At 38.3% G+C, this 18,632-nt stretch overlaps 2 protein-coding genes across 3 annotated transcripts; one reads left to right on the forward strand and one right to left on the reverse strand.

Annotated features, from left to right (window-relative positions):
• The first annotated feature begins 1,826 nt into the window (after window positions 1–1,826).
• Window positions 1,827–12,400, forward strand: LOC108139217 (RNA-binding protein squid). Of its 2 annotated transcripts, XM_017261869.2 has the most exons (8): window positions 1,827–2,122; window positions 4,581–4,621; window positions 4,828–5,102; window positions 5,196–5,439; window positions 5,517–5,642; window positions 11,057–11,164; window positions 11,539–11,705; window positions 11,765–12,400. In XM_017261869.2, exons 1-7 carry the CDS (start codon window positions 1,956–1,958, stop codon window positions 11,616–11,618), a joined length of 1,041 nt encoding a protein of 346 aa, XP_017117358.1. In that variant the 5' UTR covers window positions 1,827–1,955; the 3' UTR covers window positions 11,619–11,705; window positions 11,765–12,400. The 2 variants fall into 2 exon arrangements, with proteins under 2 accessions (XP_017117358.1, XP_017117359.1); XM_017261870.2 differs by lacking the exon at window positions 11,057–11,164 and having other exon boundaries at window positions 1,828–2,122.
• Window positions 12,401–13,166: 766 nt separating this feature from the next.
• On the reverse strand, window positions 13,167–16,674 carry LOC108139216. Its single transcript, XM_017261868.2, has 9 exons — window positions 16,518–16,674; window positions 16,316–16,442; window positions 16,103–16,246; window positions 15,872–16,044; window positions 15,418–15,624; window positions 14,948–15,329; window positions 14,676–14,886; window positions 13,992–14,429; window positions 13,167–13,747 (listed from the first exon to the last, which is right to left on the reverse strand). The coding sequence occupies exons 1-9, from the start codon at window positions 16,551–16,553 to the stop codon at window positions 13,279–13,281; spliced, it is 2,187 nt and encodes a 728-aa protein (XP_017117357.1). The 5' UTR covers window positions 16,554–16,674; the 3' UTR covers window positions 13,167–13,278.
• Window positions 16,675–18,632: the final 1,958 nt, after the last annotated feature.

Consider the following 18,632-nt stretch of genomic DNA (forward strand, 5'->3'; position numbering starts at 1 on the left):
CATGCGAAAAAAGGGGACAATTTAGTGTAATGCAGCTGTCACCTAAAGTTGTTGTTGCTCTGCATTTTGCTAGGATATTTAACCCTGCACGTGCTCTGAGTTTTATACCTGCGATCCTGGTTCAAAGGACAAACATGTGTGGGTAAAGTAAATGACCTCATATATGTATATGTATGTATGAATAATAATAAAAAAGAAGCCGCCAAGCGGGGAGCATGAATTAAATTGAGGTTATGTTCGGGCTTCAAGGTTGTGGCGCCGCTTTCATTGAACTCCAGCTTGGCCCAAAGGCAAATTGCATAAAAATCAATCTAGGCCCTAGTAAACCATATGTTGTATATCGAGCGGTTTATATCTATTCTTTAACCCCCTTTACCATAAATATTCGCCGATAAAACAAATAATGCACAAAGAGTTGCGGCACATACACACATGCAAGGTTATGAACGCGCCACTCTCTCTCGCCTCCTCTCTCTGTTTCTGCGAACCGCGTGTGTAGGAAGAACAAAGAAAGCGATAGTTAAAGAGCACCATTTAAACAAAAATTTACAAAAACAAAATTTTTTCTACAATTTTAGGTTATGAACAGGCAATAAAAAAAAGCCGCTAAAATGGAATAAAATATAAACGGAACCACGAAAAATACACGCCCAGTGGAGATTTTTTTAGCTATTTTTTTTAGAATTAGCCACCCCAAATGAAAATGGAAAATGTCAGTTTTTGTAGACCACGCACACGAGGCCGCCGCCGGCTCACCTTTTTTTTTTTTTTTTTTGCAATTTTTCTCCTTTTATAATGCACAATGTGTATTGCTTGTGGGTTGATATTCTGCGAAAATCGGCACTTTTTGTAGCACTTTTCTTTGTTATCTTCCTGCGGGAGCGGGGGAAGGTGGATTTTGCAGTGGAGCGCTGAAATTATGCGGTATTTTTGGATTTAAAAATCATTGGTACAACTTGTAAAATACAATGCAAAATTGCAAGCTGCACACAAAACACATGCACACACGCACACTCTCTAACTTTGTTGCAATTTTTTCGTTTTTCTTGAGAATAACTAACTTGGCAATTCTTGACGTGCGTTTTTTTTTTATTTTCCGATGTTTGGCGATCACAGTTGTTGTTGAATTAAGTTACGATGCATTGGTTGTGGCTTTTGAGTAGAAAATAATCGCAAACGCTATACAATTGGACAAGTGTGTTGAATCTAGAAGAGAACCGACGTTCGCTCCTCTTTTCTTCTTTTTTGCCTCTGCAGCGTTTTATTCTCGGTTTCTTTTTGCGTGTGTAGGTGTGCGTTGCGTTAGTGTGTGAATGATGGCGGCTTTGCGGCGGGTGTGTACACACTGTCTTGGGGGTGGACAAATCGGTATTTTTGAGGAAAGATAAGATTTAGTTTCACTTGGTTATATGGGTTAACACGAGTTATTACCTTGTTTTTATAAGAATCCGGTAAATTTATATATTATTTACATTTTATGTAATTTTTGTAACCATAAGTTTTGGTATTTAAAATTTTTAAATAATTTTGGTATTTTTTAAATAGTTTTGGTATTTTTTAATATTAACCATTTTGGGTGTATGCACACTGCTTGAAATAGGGATGCCACATCACTGACCCACAGGTCACGCGCCCAATTTAACCCCTGTAATTGCTATTTAGGGGTGAGAATAAACTTATAATGCCAAAGTAATGCTGTGTAACTGTAAAGAAAATCCACCCGGTCAAATCATTCAGGTTGGTAAAGAACTTACAAAAATAATACCAAAACGTCCGAGCTGACAGTGCTACGAGGTGGCAACGCCGCACCCATATACACACGCTGTGGCTTGCATTTGTCATTTTCCGGTCGTCATTCGTACGCGCGACTTTTTGGCGAGTGTGTAAAAATCTCCGGCTCCGAACCGAAAATCGTGCTGTTTAGCCCCCGAAATTAGTAATTCACATTATACAATATGGCCGACAAGCAGCAAGTCGATAGCGAAATGAACGGAGAGGATTTCACCAAGGACGTGACCGCCGACGGACCAGGATCTGAAAACGGGGATGGGGCCGCCGCCGGCTCCACTAACGGCAGTTCCGACAACCAGTCGGGCGGATCCGGCCAGCGGGATGACGACAGGTATGTGTATTATGCAGGGAATATATCTTTTTTTCTTTGCGACGGGCAGCTGATGATCATGTGCCCCCCATAGATTTTCTCCTATACATATACGTATATATTGCCTACTCTGTTACGTAAATGCGAAGCTAACGTCGTTGGTCGAGTGCTATGGTGTTTAAGGGGTTTTTGCGGGGGAAGTCTGACCCCTTTTGTGTTCTCTCTCGCTCTTGCTTGCGCCCTGTGTATGTGTGTGTGTAAGGTGTCGGTGCGACTGTACTTCAGTCATATTAATAGAATCTTCAGGAAAATGCACCATGAAAGACCCTTGGGAGCCATGGAAAATTTTCAGGGAACTCCTCTACACACACACTTTTTTGTGCACTGAAAACATGAGCTTTTCTTTAGCTTGGAGCACATTTTCCCCCTTTGTGAGGTTAAGTTTGGTACCCACGTTGCCCCACACACACACACACATGTAGTGTTGCCTTTCACTTGCAAAAAACAAAGAAAAAAGTTGGAAAAATGTTATGTTTGTATTTGCCATTGTATTCTTTTTGTTCGCATTACTATTTGGTTCGGCTTTTCGTTGTTATTTTGTGCTCTTCCAGTTCTGTACCCAAAATGGCGGCCGCATACATGCATACATACTAACGCTTGCGGTTGTGTGTGTGTTTGTGTGCGTGTTTTGCAGTTTTCACTTATTCTCTTTGGCTTGCCGGCTTCGTTCGTTCTCTCGCTCCCCCTCGCCATCTCTTTTCCACTCTTTCTCTTTCGGAGAGCGACAGCCGGCGTTGTTTTTAGAGTTACCAAGGCGCCAAAAATAATAGCTAGTTTAAAGAACGTACTTTGCTGTGTAATAAAATTGAAAAAAGTTTAAAAAAATAAGATAAGAATATGGTCCTTGGTTTGCCCCTGGTTTTTTTTTAGGTTTAGCATACACTTCATTTGCCCATCCTACTGATCATTTAATGTCTAAGTTTAATCTTAAGTCACACGATGCTGTACATAAAAAAGAAAATACGAAACCAGCGCTGATGATGATGGAGAATCCCCCAAAAAGAAGGATGATGGAATGGAGAGATATTAAATCCAAAATCATAGCTTGTCCTGTTGTCTTGTGAGCGAACTAACCTTGTTCCTCTCCGGCAGGTTTTGAGAGAAGTGAAATGCCAAGGGTATAAGCTATGCTCGAGTCGCATTTGGATTCGGATTTGGATTTGGATTCGTATTCCTGCCCCCGGCAAATGGTTACGGATTCGGATTCGGCGGATTCGGACTTGGAGGATTCCAACCCTCTCCTCCACACTTCAGTCTCCAATCTCCAAAAGTCTCCGCTCCGCCGATACTGATGCTGATGGTATTTATCTAACCAAAACTAAAACAATCAATCAGTCAGTCAGCCAATATATAGAACTATCGACACACAAAATTATCAACAAATTATCTCGATTTAAATTGGATCCATATGTAAACCGTATACGAGTATATATTGTATTGTATCTTAACTTATAACTTGTAAATTATCCAACCAAAAAAAAAGTACCAAGTAATCGGAGATAGAGAGAGACCGAGTGAAAGAGACTCGCAGTTTTTTCGTTTATTTTTATGAAGCTCAAAAAATATATATCATATATCGCCGATGAAAGAAACACAAAGAACGAATGTAACGTAATGAATTGCCGCAGACTATATGACGCACAATCACTAATTGCAATCGAAATTCCGCCGCCGTGTGACGAGACTGTTCCAAATTTGCCGGGAATCCGCCGAGAACGCTGAGATATCTTTCCGAAAAACCAGAAATCTATGAGAGTAACGTACATCACAGTAAACCATAAGTGACTATGCATATTTTTTTTAACACTCTTTTTTATAAAAATAAAATAAATAAAGCCAAATAAAGCAAGTAAAACCAACCACAATCCAGCATAAAAACCTTTGCATTTTTCTCATCCTATTGAATAAAGACTAATTGTTAATTGTTAATTGTACAAACAAAAACTATAAGTATACCCAAAAACAAAAACTAAATAATTCACTCTTGCATATCTCTATATATATTATATATCTATATCTTTCGCTCGTTTTGTGTCTCGATCGATCGCTCGCTCGCTCCTCGAACTCTTTCGCTCATTTCCGAGTTTGCAAGTTTTTTGACACTATCCGATCAATTCTTTGATTGCAATACAGTAACTAAAGCAATTTTTCACTTCAAATTTGGTGAGTTTTTTTTATTCGTTTTGTATTTTTGCTCTGTCATCAATTCTTTTGCAGCCAATACCAAAAAACAGTAAGAGAAGAGAAATTTAAAGTAAATCAAGAAAGTATATTGCCTCGCGCATTAAACACAACCTATTTTTCGTGCCTGTATTCCCAAATATACCTTTATTCCCAGACTTCCCAAAAGTTCCCTCCGTAGAACTTGTACCGTGTTTTGACCCGTAAAACTAACCAATTCTACTTTGACCTTTCGCAGAAAACTGTTTGTGGGCGGTCTGAGCTGGGAAACGACTGAAAGTAAGTGCAAAAATGTCTTTATAATTCAAAGTTTTGATATTTTCTCAAACAATGGATAAGACTAATTCGAGTTTTATTTTATCTCTGTTCAAAAGTAAATACAATGCATATTTTTGTTTGCTTAATATCAAAACAGAAACTATCTTTTCTTAGTAATTAAATAACGTTAACCATTTACTCATACTCTGCGTTTCTTATTTTTGCAGAGGAACTGCGCGATCACTTCGGCAAGTATGGCGAGATTGAGAGCATCAATGTCAAGACAGATCCTCAGACTGGACGCTCGCGAGGATTTGCCTTCATCGTGTTCACCAACACCGAAGCCATTGATAAAGTTAGCGCCGCCGAGGAGCACATAATCAACAGCAAGAAGGTTGATCCCAAAAAGGCCAAGGCCCGCCATGGCAAGATCTTTGTCGGTGGCCTGACCACAGAGATTAGCGATGAAGAGATTAAGACCTACTTCGGACAGTTTGGCAACGTAAGTACCCCAAATTTTATTGTAACAAAAAGGAAGAGTTGACTTTGAATACAATAATATTTACTATTTTATTATTATTATTACTTTTTAAAGATTGTAGAGGTTGAGATGCCATTCGACAAGCAAAAGTCGCAGCGCAAGGGCTTCTGCTTCATCACCTTCGATTCGGAGCAGGTGGTGACAGATCTGCTGAAGACGCCCAAACAGAAGATCGCCGGCAAGGAGGTCGATGTCAAGCGGGCCACGCCCAAGCCAGAGAACCAGATGATGGGAGGTATGCGAGGCGGACCACGTGGCGGTATGCGCGGCGGACGTGGTGGCTACGGAGGACGTGGTGGTTAGTATAGCAAACCCAGATAAGGGAGTGTACTTCCAGCGAACCACTTCTTAATCCCACTACCCTCTTTCCCTTAGGATACAACAACCAGTGGGACGGACAAGGTTCTTACTCGGGATATGGCGGCTACGGCGGATATGGTGCCGGTGGCTATGGCGACTACTATTCCGGCGGCTACTATAATGGATATGACTACGGTTATGGTAAATACAACAAACAACAAAGTAGTGCTCAAAACAATTATTACAATAACAACACGTCGAGTAATTACCATCAAAACAAGAATAGCAACAACTATCAGCAGTTCTAAGTAGAGCCTAGCCACAAAAAGAATGGTCAGCAAAATCAGAAAGAAAAATACAAGCAAACAAAGCAACAACAACCGCAGAACACCATATAAACTTTTTAATTTTTGCCATAGACCCGATCTGATACAAATTTCCACGTTGTTGTGTTTCCCATTCAAACAAAACTGAGAGAAAAACAAAAACAATAAGTTTTGCTGCATTTTTATATACTAACTATATATATGCTTATATACCGCATGTATTATCTATATGCATATTTGTGGGTATATGACATATAGATGTCAAAGAAAAACACCAACATCAACAACAACAAACAACAACAACAAGAACAACAACTACGAAAGCAACGTCGCTAAAAACAAGAAAACTTCTAAATATTGTAGACAAAAAAAATGAAACAAGAAAAACTATTCTTGAATGCTAACATATAAATTTTAAACATTTCATTTTATATTGAACAAAATGTGTATGTTGACAGACAATTTTCTTTAACTAATATAACAAGCAAATTCGTAATTTTATATACACATTTATATCTATCTTATATATATATAACTACGTATAATTTTAAAGGCATATATTTGATGTTTTAAATTTTAAAGCGTACTTTTTTAAACGAAAATTCATTTAAACGAAACATTTAATTACCAATTATTAGTTGAGTAGCATTTAAACATAAAACTGACGAAGCGTGTGTAAAAAGATTGTGTTGTTTAGAGAGTGAGAAGAGGAGCGAAGAGAAAAGTAGACGTGACGTTCAAGTTGAGGCATATATAGAACCGAGGTAGAATACTGCCATATATATGCAACCACCAGACCGGACCAACCAACAACAACTAGACTACAGCAGCGATGTTGTCGCGAGGTCGCCTTCAACAGACTTTCCAAAGATGACAAATACCTCAAACGCAAGGGCAGCAAACAAACAACAACAGCAAAACAAACCCAGACATAACAACAAACAAAGAAACACAAACACACGAGGAGCATGTGCCAATTATGTGAAACTGTGTGAAATGCCAGCGTTTTTGGCCTTTTGCGCAATTGCAACTTGTGCCTTTTTTAATTGTTAACTAAACTGTTATTGTTTGAACCAACTGAAACCAAAATCTGTTGAAATACACACACATCCACTACCCCCTCAGCACTCCCATAAAATAGTTATTTAAATAGTTTCTCCTTTTGTTTTGTTAAACAAAACACTAAACAACAAACCAGAACAGAAACGACAACAAACAAAAAAAAACAAAACAAACGAAACGCGTAATCAAAGCTTTGATTCAATGTCTATTTAAATATATATACCTTATATATAGCATATAAATATATTTTTAGATACATATTATTCCGGCAACGGGATAATATTCACGTTCTTTGCAATGCATATGTTTTCGTATGCACCATACGTCAATATACCTACCATATATATTTATATCAAATATATACAAATGTTATATATTTATACATAAAACGTAACATTTAACTATGGTACTATTTTTGATAGTATTATTTTAAGGCAAATCCTTGTAAAAAACAACTACAATACGAAAAAGAGTACAACAACCAGAGCTCTTAAGATCTGAAGGCCGGGGCCCAAAAAAGTCAGCGCAGCGGATCCGGGATATTATCATATTCCGATTGAACTGCAGCACCCCCGGCCCCATTCGTTAGATCGTTCTTTTATTTGCTTTATTTGCATTTCCGCTGCACTTTCTTGACAAAAACGTAACGTAATGTAGAAACAATCCACTTTTGAGACTTGTTTTAGTTGCATCGCTAGCGCATTGCGGCCTTCTGCATGTTCATACGTTGATTCCAGGATAAAGAACTCAAAAAGAAAACAAAAAACAAACAAACTAACTAACTTACTGAACAACGACAAATAATTACAACTACAATAGCAACATCAATAACATCTTAATTGTAGCAACAAATATGAAGCTTTTCCAACAAACAAAAGAAAACACACTTCGTCAATTTTAGTAATTTTAATTCAAGCATATATAAATATATAATTTTCTTATGGTTTTTTAATGTTAAGTCGAACAACACCAACAAATCACACATACACAAGCATTGCTATGCGCAAATGTATATATAAATCTACCATTTATAATTCGTATATCTTTGAATTTGAAATCGAGCAGAACCTGAAATTAACTTTTGCTAATAATCATTTCAAATGTTGTCAATGTGCGTCGACAATTTGACTGTATACCAATTATATATACATTTGTACATTTACATATATCTTTATTCATAAACTTTGAGTAAATTATTTAACAAAGAAATTGCATGTTTCTCAATGTTTTTAGCAAGTTGTCTGTATACAAAACAAACTAAAAAAATAAGCAAAATAAGAAAAAAAAAGTTGACACTTACATTTACCTTAAAATTATCCAAGCAAGAAAAGTTTTTTATACATTTTATGCTATATTTTTATTAATTATTATTCTGATTATTATGATGTTTAAATGTGTAAACAAATTTTTTTTGATATAAACAAAATTTTTGTATACCTTTACATATACTTACCATACAATTATATAGCAATAATTTTGTGCCCCACTTTATATTAAAACCTTAACTACAATATATTTTTAGTTTCTTTATAATTTTCTATTCCGTTACTTTATAACTCAAAATTCTAAAACTAACCACCAACCATAGATAAGTGCGGGTAGTGGAAGCTTTAGCACCGAGTTAGATCTGATCTCTTAAAAATGCCAAGATATTAATAAACAGATCGGGTGTTTCGGTTCCCCCTATCCACACTTTTACCAGTTAAAAATTATGTAATATTACTTTCGTAATTATGATTTTTGAACATATTTATATACGATTATATGATTGTAATACCGAATTTTCCGATGTTTCGCCTCACAAAAACGAAAAAAAGCAAACTAAATGAAACCAAAACATAAGAAAAATGAAACCCCAATGAGAGTTCAACTCAAAACACAGCCACCAACCACCCAAAAGCGAATATCTAAAAACGATCGCGCAAGCCGCTCCTTTGTCTTGTCCAAGCTTCTCGCAAGCGGTTAACCGACTGCCCGGCTAATCCGGTAACCGATACCACCGGTGTCCGAGCATCTTTGGTGAGAACAACACCAGTAGAGCCACTATGTTCATCTACTATCCACCGACATCCAAATCTAGCAAGCAAAGCAAGAAAGCAAGCAAACAACCAAGCGACCAAGAGCAATCGAGCGATCCGCCATGCAATACCGCACCAACAGTGTTAACTTTTCACTTAACTGTAACGTTTTTAATTTTTTACTTAAATCTTCCTTTTTCTATTACATTTAAAGCGTATATATTTACAAGTAATTTAGCGTAATTAATATTTGTTTTTAGTAAAATGCATTGAAAAACTAAAAAAAAAATGATAATGATAATGAAACCACTAAAGTAATTTTAAAATGAATGAAATAATATATTGTCAAACCACTTCTGAGACAATTCTTAAGCTACAACCAGTTTTCTTGTTTTTAACAACAGCTACAACAACAACAACAACAATGAACACGAAGAGTAATTATTATAATAATTATATTCACTCAAGTATAAAGTAAAATTTGTTGACTATTTGCATTTGTTTTTGTTTTTCGCAAAACGTTTTTTATGACACACAAGAATATAATATTCGCGACAAACTCCGCATCCTCATCCTGCCCTATCCCCTAGACCCTCTAAATCCCCGAAGATCCTTCGAATGGAAGTAAAAAAAAATACAAAAAAAAACAATTTTATTACTTTTTGCTGAGGTGAGACATTCAAAATACACACACACAAGAGCAGCAAATGAATTCACAAATTTTTTTGGCAAACCTTACAAAATTGCTTTACGAAAATATTCAATCAAACATTTTAAAATAACTAATTTGAAATTGAAATGCTGAAATTGTTGTGTGGAAAATGAGGTAAAAATTAAAAAACATAAATGCATAACGAGTGCTGTTAAATGAGAAATCGAATGAAATGAATTGAGAAATCCATTGCAATACATTGTGAAACATGTTAATAAGTCGAGTAGCGTCAAGTCGACAACTAACCAATATCTGAGACAACAACAACCAGAGTTATATTTATTATATAACCGAGCTAAACAACAACCAATCGAAACGCATGATGTATGTGTGAGCGCCGCCTTGCGCCTGTATCCTCGCCATTTGCAAAAGGAGAGCGAGCGATAATTGTTTTTTAAATTTTAATTGTGTACCAGCAACCAACAACTACAACAACAACAACAACAACAACAACCAACAACCAAATGTTAAAGCAACAAAAAACCTATTGTACTTTTGAGCTACAGCAAATAACGGAGAAATATTTTAACCATCTTATAATCAAAATCCACAAACGAGAAATGAGCAAATAAAAGAAAAACGAAAAAAAAAAGCAAAACCAGACAACAATTTTGTGTGTATTTCAGTTTCCGCCCACAACCTCCCCTTGATCTCTCCCCACCACCTACAATCTCCTCCGGATCCGGAGATGGTGATTCCTTTCCAGCTCTCTCGGTATGTGCCATTTGAATTGTCTCCCCTCGGCGCGGCGTCGCTCCAGTTAAGCAGAACAAATTTTGACCAAATCAAACTTAACAAAGTAAAAACATTAGCGCACCCTCCGATCTATAGCCAGATTTTAATCCACCATAAGTGTTGCCAACTAGCCATTAACAAGATTACTATAAAAAATGAAGAATGTTTACCTTGTAGTTATTTTATAACGAAATATTTAACATACTTGCAGGGCGTTTAAAAGTCCTGAGTTTTTAATAATGTAATACTTCATCTTAATTAAATTAAAAATGTTCTTTTTCTTGAACCCGGAGTTTCAATTTTTTAACAAACTTGAAATCACCATTTTCAATTATATATTTTTTTTAATTAAATACTTAGACTTATAAACTAATAAATTAGAAATAATATTGAACTTTGCATTTTAAATAAATTAATAATTTAATTAATACACTTTGAGGAAGTCCTTCAACTTTAAAACTTGAAAATGATCTTTGAATTAAAATATAAAAAATATTTTAAGTTGACGTACCCAAAATAGAAAAAGTGTTTGATTGTGTTCCTAAAAAACTGAGCATTGACACTCTAAATTTTTTAAATAAATAGTTTAACTTTTTGGCAACACAATTTGGTACTTTCCACCATCTTTTTGTTCGTGTCCTGTTAGACCATTTTATAAGATAAGCTTTGTTTGTGTTCTCACCAATTTTCTATACGACCCAATCCATGAAATCAACGACACTTTTGTGCGATTAAACCACGAATTGCCATTGCAACCAAAAGACGGCTATGGCTACGGCGGCGGCTTTGAGGGTAACGGCTACGGCGGCGGCGGTGGTGGCAATATGGGCGGTGGTCGCGGTGGACCCCGTGGCGGCGGCGGCCCCAAAGGTATTAACTCAAAAAAGCGCCAAGCACAAACTATCTAACCAACGACTTGTTGGCCCTTATCCTCTACTCTATATAGCCTATTCGAAATGATTTTATTTATGTAAAACAGCAGTTCCATCATTTTTGGTTCACCTCCATTGGCTTTTCATGACTTGTGTTTCTTTTATTTTGCTATGCCCCTAGAGTTGGCCAAAATTTTCCCTAAATCCAAAGAAATTAAGTCGTTTGGCGTAGTTAAAGAAATCTTTAGATGCCCCCACCCCCCCACCTTTCCTTCCCGCAGACGTTGAGCATGCCATTCTTTCTGACGAAAAAAAAACACTCAATTTTAACTGACTAATGCTTTAAACATTTTCCAACCTTTTCTGAAACAGGCGGCGGCGGTGGTGGCGGCGGTTTTAACGGTGGCAAGCAACGCGGCGGTGGACGCCAGCAACGGCATCAGCCCTACTAAAAAGGGGTCGGGGCGTGGGCATTGGGTATCTCGCATTCTCCGGATAACTGCAAACTATTTGAATTTTACCTAGTTTAGTTTGTTATGGTGAGTTAAAAACATTATTTCCCTCTTGTCGTAGTTAATTAAAGTAACTTTCGTTGCAGCATAACTACAAATACAACACACCTCACTCACACTTACAAACCATCTGAATAACCGCATATATACGCAGTTGTATATATATAGAAGAGAAGGAAATGAATAGACTGGCTGGCTGCGAGAAATAATATCAACATCAGCTACCTTTACAAACCTTTACACACTTGTTGTGTAGCACCATTCCAACAACATCAGCAGAAGCAGAAGCAAAAGCAGCAGCAACAATCCCTTAGCAACATTAGGAGAAAAGAAGAATCATTTATACCATACAAAGCAAACCACACAAAACACAAATGCATACACACACATATAGTTCGGCATAGAGACACGTGTAATTTTTCAGCAAGTGGCTAATTTTTCATAGCCACACGCTCGTTAAGCCGACAAACCAACCAACCAACCGCCCACCTAAACAACCCTTCAACCCTTGCAAAACCCACAGGACAACCTTGCTGAGAACGTGGCACACAACATTTGCCAAACCAAATGCCGTGCAACGCAACTCACGTTGTCTGTGTGTCGAAACTAATTTGTTTTTCTAATGTAGTCCCATACATTATGCGGGGTAATTGTTCAACGTGTAAGTAGCACAGGGAATCGGAGACATTAGAAAGCAAAGCAAAACAAACATACTTACGAAACACAAAGCATAACAAAACAAATTACATACAGCTAAAATGTTTCATACATTACACAATACAATAGTGGATAAGTATTTGTTTAACTTTAATTATGAATTAACTGTAATATGTAATAATAATTATAAAACCAACAAACAAACAAAAAAAAAACAAACCAAGCAAGCGTTGACTGGCTGGCACATCGGGTTGCCTTCTTTCCGTTCGATTGAAAACTATATACGACAAGAACAAGCAGAAACGACCTACAACAACAAAGAAATCCACCATAATACAGAGCAGACAGCGGAAACAAGATTAGTTTTGGTTTTCGGATATGTATTACGCTCATAGACTACATTTATACATACATATTACATACATATATCTATATTTATGTACACTTCTGAAAGGGAAGAGATTTATATTTTAATAAAAACTCTAAAGCCACACAGCGAGAACATTATCTAATTACCCCCACAATTGTATAGACCACTGCAAAAATGCGAATTGTTAAATCAAATCTATATGTATACATTACTATAGCTATATGAAATTCTTTATGAAATCGTCCGACATAAGCTAATGGAGAAAAGATTATAGATGCCGCCACGTGTGCTGGATGGGCAGTTTAGGTAGCATTTCAAGAATAGAAGAACGATGCGTGTGTAAGCGTAGTTTTCTCCCCCCTAAAAAATAAAACATTCTCAAGCGAAATTACAACCTTACTTAACTGAACGATACGAGATCAGGCAGTTCTAAAGTGAATTACATTAAAGAAAACCTTAAGTAAAAGTCCATTAATTGTTGTTTATTTGCGTAGTATCACTCTAAAATTTTCGGAGACAAAACACAAACAGGTGCACTTCAAATTTTGATGGCGTGACATTTTCTCATGCCTCCTAATAGTTGCGCTTCATCTGGCCGGTGGTAAAGAGAACGTCGAGTATTTTGAGGAACTCGCGGTAGTTGAACTCCATGCACATGCCCTTCTTGACGCCGAAGCACTTGCAAATGGCCTGGAACTCGCGGCTGCTCAGCATTACATGCATGTCGCGCACTGTGATGCCGCGCAGGAACTGGTTCTGCGTGATCGAGCCGCACTGTTCGCGGTCGAAGTCCTTGAACACCTGGCTCAAATTGGAGATCTCGTCCGGCTTCCGGGCCAGTTTCATCAGGGCCTGCGAGCAGATGGTTCGCTCTTCGAAGCTCAGGAAGCAGTCGACGCAGTCCAGATTGGGCAGGTGGAGCAGTGGCACCGCAGTCACCACCTGGTCGCCCATGTTTGTGTCCAGTTGGATGAAGATCTCGTCGAGGGCTTTGCAGAAGTCGCGATAGCGAACGCAGGCGACGCGAGTGGGGGAACGAAAGCTGGACATGGTAAAGGAATTAAATATAAATTATATACACGTTATAAAGGGAAAATCGATTTTTTTAATACTACTTAGCAGTAAAAAAAGTTCAGTTTCAATATAAATAAAGGGAACAAAAAATTAATTTTTTTGTGAAAAGCCATTTGAAATAGCCAAAATAAAAATCTAGGTCAAAGAACTATCGTATTTTACCATCAGCTTAAAATTGATTTACCTGTGTAACAAAATTAATGCGAACTCACATGTTGCACAAGATGGTGGCCTCCTCCTCCTTGATGATCACACTGGAATTGTCCAGGGCTCGTTTGAAGTCCGATTCGAGGATCTCGCCTTCGCGATGGCGATCGTAGTCCTTCATGAACTCTATGACGGACACGCTCTTGATCACAGCCTGTCGCTTGGCACTCGTAAGGATGCGCACAATGACCTCCTCGCTGACGTCCTCCGTATCCAGATTGTCGCGCGCGAACGGCGGACACTCGACCAGTTCCTGCTTGGTGACCATCGATGGCATGGCATACTCGGCCGGATCGACGTCGTCCAGGAACTTGGTGTAGCAGAAGCCCAGCTCGTTGCCGTAGCGACTCAGCACAGAGTCCTGCTCAGGATCGGACAAAAGGATGCCGTTGGTGCGGAAGATCTGCTTGGCTATGTTGCAGCGCACATGACCGCAGTTGAGTCTGCAAAAGGTTAATAATATTAATACCCATAGTTTAAAATCATTATTTTAATTGGGTGGGTATATTCTAAATTCTTTCTTTGATAGAGAGAAATTTTTCAATGTTATATTATACATTATTAAATATATAGAAACTAAAAACGTTTCGTAGTCAGAGATTCGCACAGAAACATTTTTTTAAATGTTTTGTACCCGTAAAATTATGGTTTTTTGAGGATGAGTTTATAAATATAATGAGGGATCTCACTTATCGTAGCTTCGGAAGAAAGGATGCAAGTAGAGGCGTCGATTGCGGATGCGAATGCGTATCTTGGCAACGGCATCCTCGCAAAGTTCGCGGGTGCTCGCAGGAACGTTCTCCCAGACAACGGCACCTGGTCTAGGCAACTCCTGGATGTGGCGCAATGGCGATTCCACAACACACTGCGGCATCTTTTCCAGGTTTTTGATGGTAAAAACTGGCAGGAATAGTGTGTCAGCAATTTAAATAAACAACAAAATAAATAACTTCTTCCACACCTGTATCGATTTCGTCGGCAAAATTACGCCAACGCACCCGATTGGTGTCCAAGGGATCCGTGTAGCGTTCCAGCAGAATGGACATTTCCCTTTGGGTCAGATACTTGCCCACTCCCATGTTGGACAGACCCCGTTCAAACTGGTTCTTGGTGATGCTGCCAACGTTCAGGGAGTCGTAACTCTCCAGGAACTCGGAGGTGCGCACTTGGTTTTTATAGATGTAGTTCTGTATGCAGAACAGAATGTCGCATTGGTTCCGATTCTTCTTTGGCGCATTGCAGGCATCCGGAAAGATCGGGAGCACCACCTTGCAACCGTTGACAGTCGGCAGTTGCGATAGCTCTAGTTCAACCAGGCGCCCCGGAAAGTCCTTTATTATGTCCTTTAAACAATTATATAATGTTGAATTTAACGTTGACGCGAATTCTTTAGCTTTGATTTTAAGCAGCTTAGACTTATGTAAAACTTACATGTGAGTTGTCCAGCAGACGATGCTCGCCCAGGTACGCTATAATGTTATCGATGTGCTTCAGAAAAGCCACATAGTTGACCAGGTATCCGTCCTTCATATAGCGTCTCAGTAGGAGCAGGAAGTCCGCTTCGGACAGCGGTATCTTCATAAAGTGCAGTACTCGCGAAAAGTGCGCAACGGTGACGACTCCCACATTTTGAGCAATCTACAAGGGATTGATAACCAATTTAGATCTAACAGAGTTTATAAATCGACAATTATACATAATACATAAAAAAATATTTGTTTTTAAAAGGCTTAACCAAATTTTATTACCAAAATCTACATAAAATAAAATGTTTTAAATCAAAATGTAAATCAACCTTATTAGAATTTGTACATCAAATTAAACTAAATTTATTGAAGCCTAATTCGCTTTCCAAATACAGTAAAGCGTATACAAAAGAACTCACCAGCTCATAGTCTTGAAAATAGGGCATTAGGGGAATGTGAGATAGCTGGGCAATCTTGATTAGGATAAGACAAAGTCGGCGACGATCCTCTGGCTGGGGGATAACATTCACATGCCAAGGATCGTTCCACTCCAGACCCGTGGCCAAGTCCGATTTGGCAGTTTTGTGCAGGGCTAATATTGAATCATTTTAGTTAGAAGTTAAGACCTTTTCTTACTGGGTGAAACTCACTTTCGCTGCAGACGACCTTGCAGAACTGGCGATATGCCACTCGGCCATCCCGAATTTGGAAGTAGTCGGTGACATCCCGGAGCTCGGACTCCGACATTCCGGCCACCTTGCGATACTTGGCCAATACGGCAGTGAAAATGGGTTCTGCCGAAGGTGGGTAAGGGTCATAAAAATGTCATAAAAAAGGGAAATGACCCCGGCGGATGTGCTCACCGGACACAAAGCCACTGCAGCATGGATCGTGCTGCTTTAAGTCGGCACAGATGTCAAAGTTATAGCGGAAGATGGCACCCTGGATTTTACGACATCCTCGCCAGATTTGGTTGAGCTCCATGTCCTCCTAATCAAAGCATTCAAATTAGTTGACCACGTTTAATGGGCCACACATATGAACACGGATTCAATTCCGACTCACCCTGTCATCGCCCTCTTTAATCTTGGTCGAATGCATCTTGGTTATAACACTTTTTGGTGATTTTTCTTTTGCAGAATATAAAGTGGTAACTGTTATGAAAAGTCCTTATGAGGTTGTGTGTGTGCCTGGCTGTGTGCTTAGGTAACACGCTAAAACAATGAAATCAAAGGCAACTTGGCCAGCTACCCATTACAAATTGGTTTTCTCCGGTGCGCCGTGTTTGCTTTGTGTACCTGCTCTCGGGATCCCGACTCACGCAAGCAAGCCGTGGAGCAGCCCGACACTAATCACTTCCTTCGCTGGCAGGACCTCCGATGAAGGGGAGCGCGGTGGAGGAGCTGGCCAGGAGCCATAGCTATGCTCACCTTTCTACAAATCGCCTCCAATCACGCGCTCATTCGTCGACCAGTTTGTCGCAATGCCACCAACACTTTTATTCAATTTTCTATAAATGGCTGGGGTAAAGGAAAACAGCATGGGAAAACAGAACGGGTAAGAGCGAGAAATATCAGAATGATTGGGAAAAAACATATCCTGGCATCATCAAATGCAATTTCACTTTATTGGAAAATGGCCGGCCAACCAACCAAGCAAACCGCATCCAAAGCCAACCAACAGTAACAATTCACTGAAAGAAAAAGCATTTAAAAGTATCTAATAAACTTAAAGTTTCATATCTCAAGAGCATCAATAATTTAATTTCAATATAATCATCTAATATTTATTTTCAGACCATCTTATATCTGAAGTGTGAGTTTTGCAGTATTTATTTAATAATTTTAAATTCATAAAATAAGGAACTCTAGGTATATAGCAATGTATAACAAGTAGTATAATTTTAGAAACTAATGTGATAAATATCCTAATTTTCTGATCAAAATATCTAATCAAATTGTTTTACAAATCTCATCTGCATCTAACAATTAAATTAAAGGCTTAAGCTCAGATTTTATTATTATTATTTTTTATATAAAGTTTTTAGTATAGACAATTTTGATTTTCTGTCTAAAGCAACCCTCAATCTGGACTTTAAACTCTTGAGTGTGCTTTAAATGTTTCCCCCAGTGTGGCAGCAGCAAAAGGCAACCTTCTGCATTGCTGACTCTTATGGTAGTGGCAGTGACCCTCCCACTTGCAACGCCCAGTTCTAGTCAAGGTTGATTGGCGACGACAGGTGCCCCGTCCACTTGCCCACCTGCTCGCTTGCACACTTCAACCTGGACACTCTGGCCACTTCTGGCCACGCGACTAAAAATAAGCTGAAGGGCGGTCCTCGCTGGCATTTCTAGTGTTTGTTTAGATGCCCTTTTCGATCCCAAAGTCACGAATGTCGCACTCAGTTATAAGCTCAATTATAAGTTCTGTGATATATCTTGCAATCAAGATGATAGAAACAAAAGTTGGTTAAAAAAAATATGAAGTGATATATTTAGTTGGTTTTAAGAAGAATATAATATTCTGAAATGCTTTTACTAATATTCCCTAAAGGTATACGCTTGCCAGAATATTTAAAATCAAATAAAATTAAAATAGTGTACAACCATTTACACGATTTCTAGTTAGTTAGTCATAATTTTAAACTTTGATTAAGAAATGAAATTATGATGGAATGACAGTTTGGAAATCCGAAATATTATACAAATAAAAGCCATCGAAAAACTAGAATTGTCTGGCAAACTAAAAATGGCACTTTAAATATGTTTAGTTATACACTCATTAAACACAAATTTCATAAATCTAAAACGGCACATTAGTGCTGATTTGAAATGACCCGTTTAGCATAAAAGCTTTCATTACGCTCCCATTTGCTGTAAATCTCAGCATTTAATTGAATTTTGTTATATGCGTGCCGGCAAATTGGGTTTGAGAATCGTAATACCCGGAAACGGTTAGTTGGCGGTCATAAAAATGAATTGCAATCATTATCGTTGCTTAGATGAGGTTTTGCAGCCATCCAATTTCCCGCACCCGTTCCCGTTCCCGATCCTGCTCCAGCTAACCACGGACCCACCTTTGAAGCGTGCTTTATTGCAATTTTTATTGCACATTTTTGATTTACTCAGCCATCCAGCCAAGGGCTTTGAGCTGGTTGAGCGATTCCGGTTGGGGTGTTTT

Source organism: Drosophila elegans, unplaced genomic scaffold (assembly GCF_018152505.1).
Source record: "Drosophila elegans isolate 14027-0461.03 unplaced genomic scaffold, ASM1815250v1 contig_476, whole genome shotgun sequence".
In the NCBI taxonomy this organism is placed as follows: Eukaryota; Metazoa; Arthropoda; class Insecta; order Diptera; family Drosophilidae; genus Drosophila; species Drosophila elegans.

Excerpts from the sequence above, each read along its gene's own strand:
- LOC108139217 (XM_017261869.2), top strand. The coding sequence starts at position 1,956 with ATGGCCGACAAGCAGCAAGTCGATAGCGAAATGAACGGAGAGGATTTC. Across the intron at positions 2,123-4,580 it reads GGCCAGCGGGATGACGACAG|AAAACTGTTTGTGGGCGGTC; the intron begins GTATGTGTATTA and ends GACCTTTCGCAG. Across the intron at positions 5,643-11,056 it reads TGGATATGACTACGGTTATG|ACGGCTATGGCTACGGCGGC; the intron begins GTAAATACAACA and ends TGCAACCAAAAG.
- LOC108139216 (XM_017261868.2), bottom strand. The coding sequence starts at position 16,553 with ATGCATTCGACCAAGATTAAAGAGGGCGATGACAGG. Across the intron at positions 16,247-16,315 it reads CTGCAGTGGCTTTGTGTCCG|AACCCATTTTCACTGCCGTA; the intron begins GTGAGCACATCC and ends CACCTTCGGCAG. Across the intron at positions 16,045-16,102 it reads CAAGGTCGTCTGCAGCGAAA|CCCTGCACAAAACTGCCAAA; the intron begins GTGAGTTTCACC and ends ATTCAATATTAG.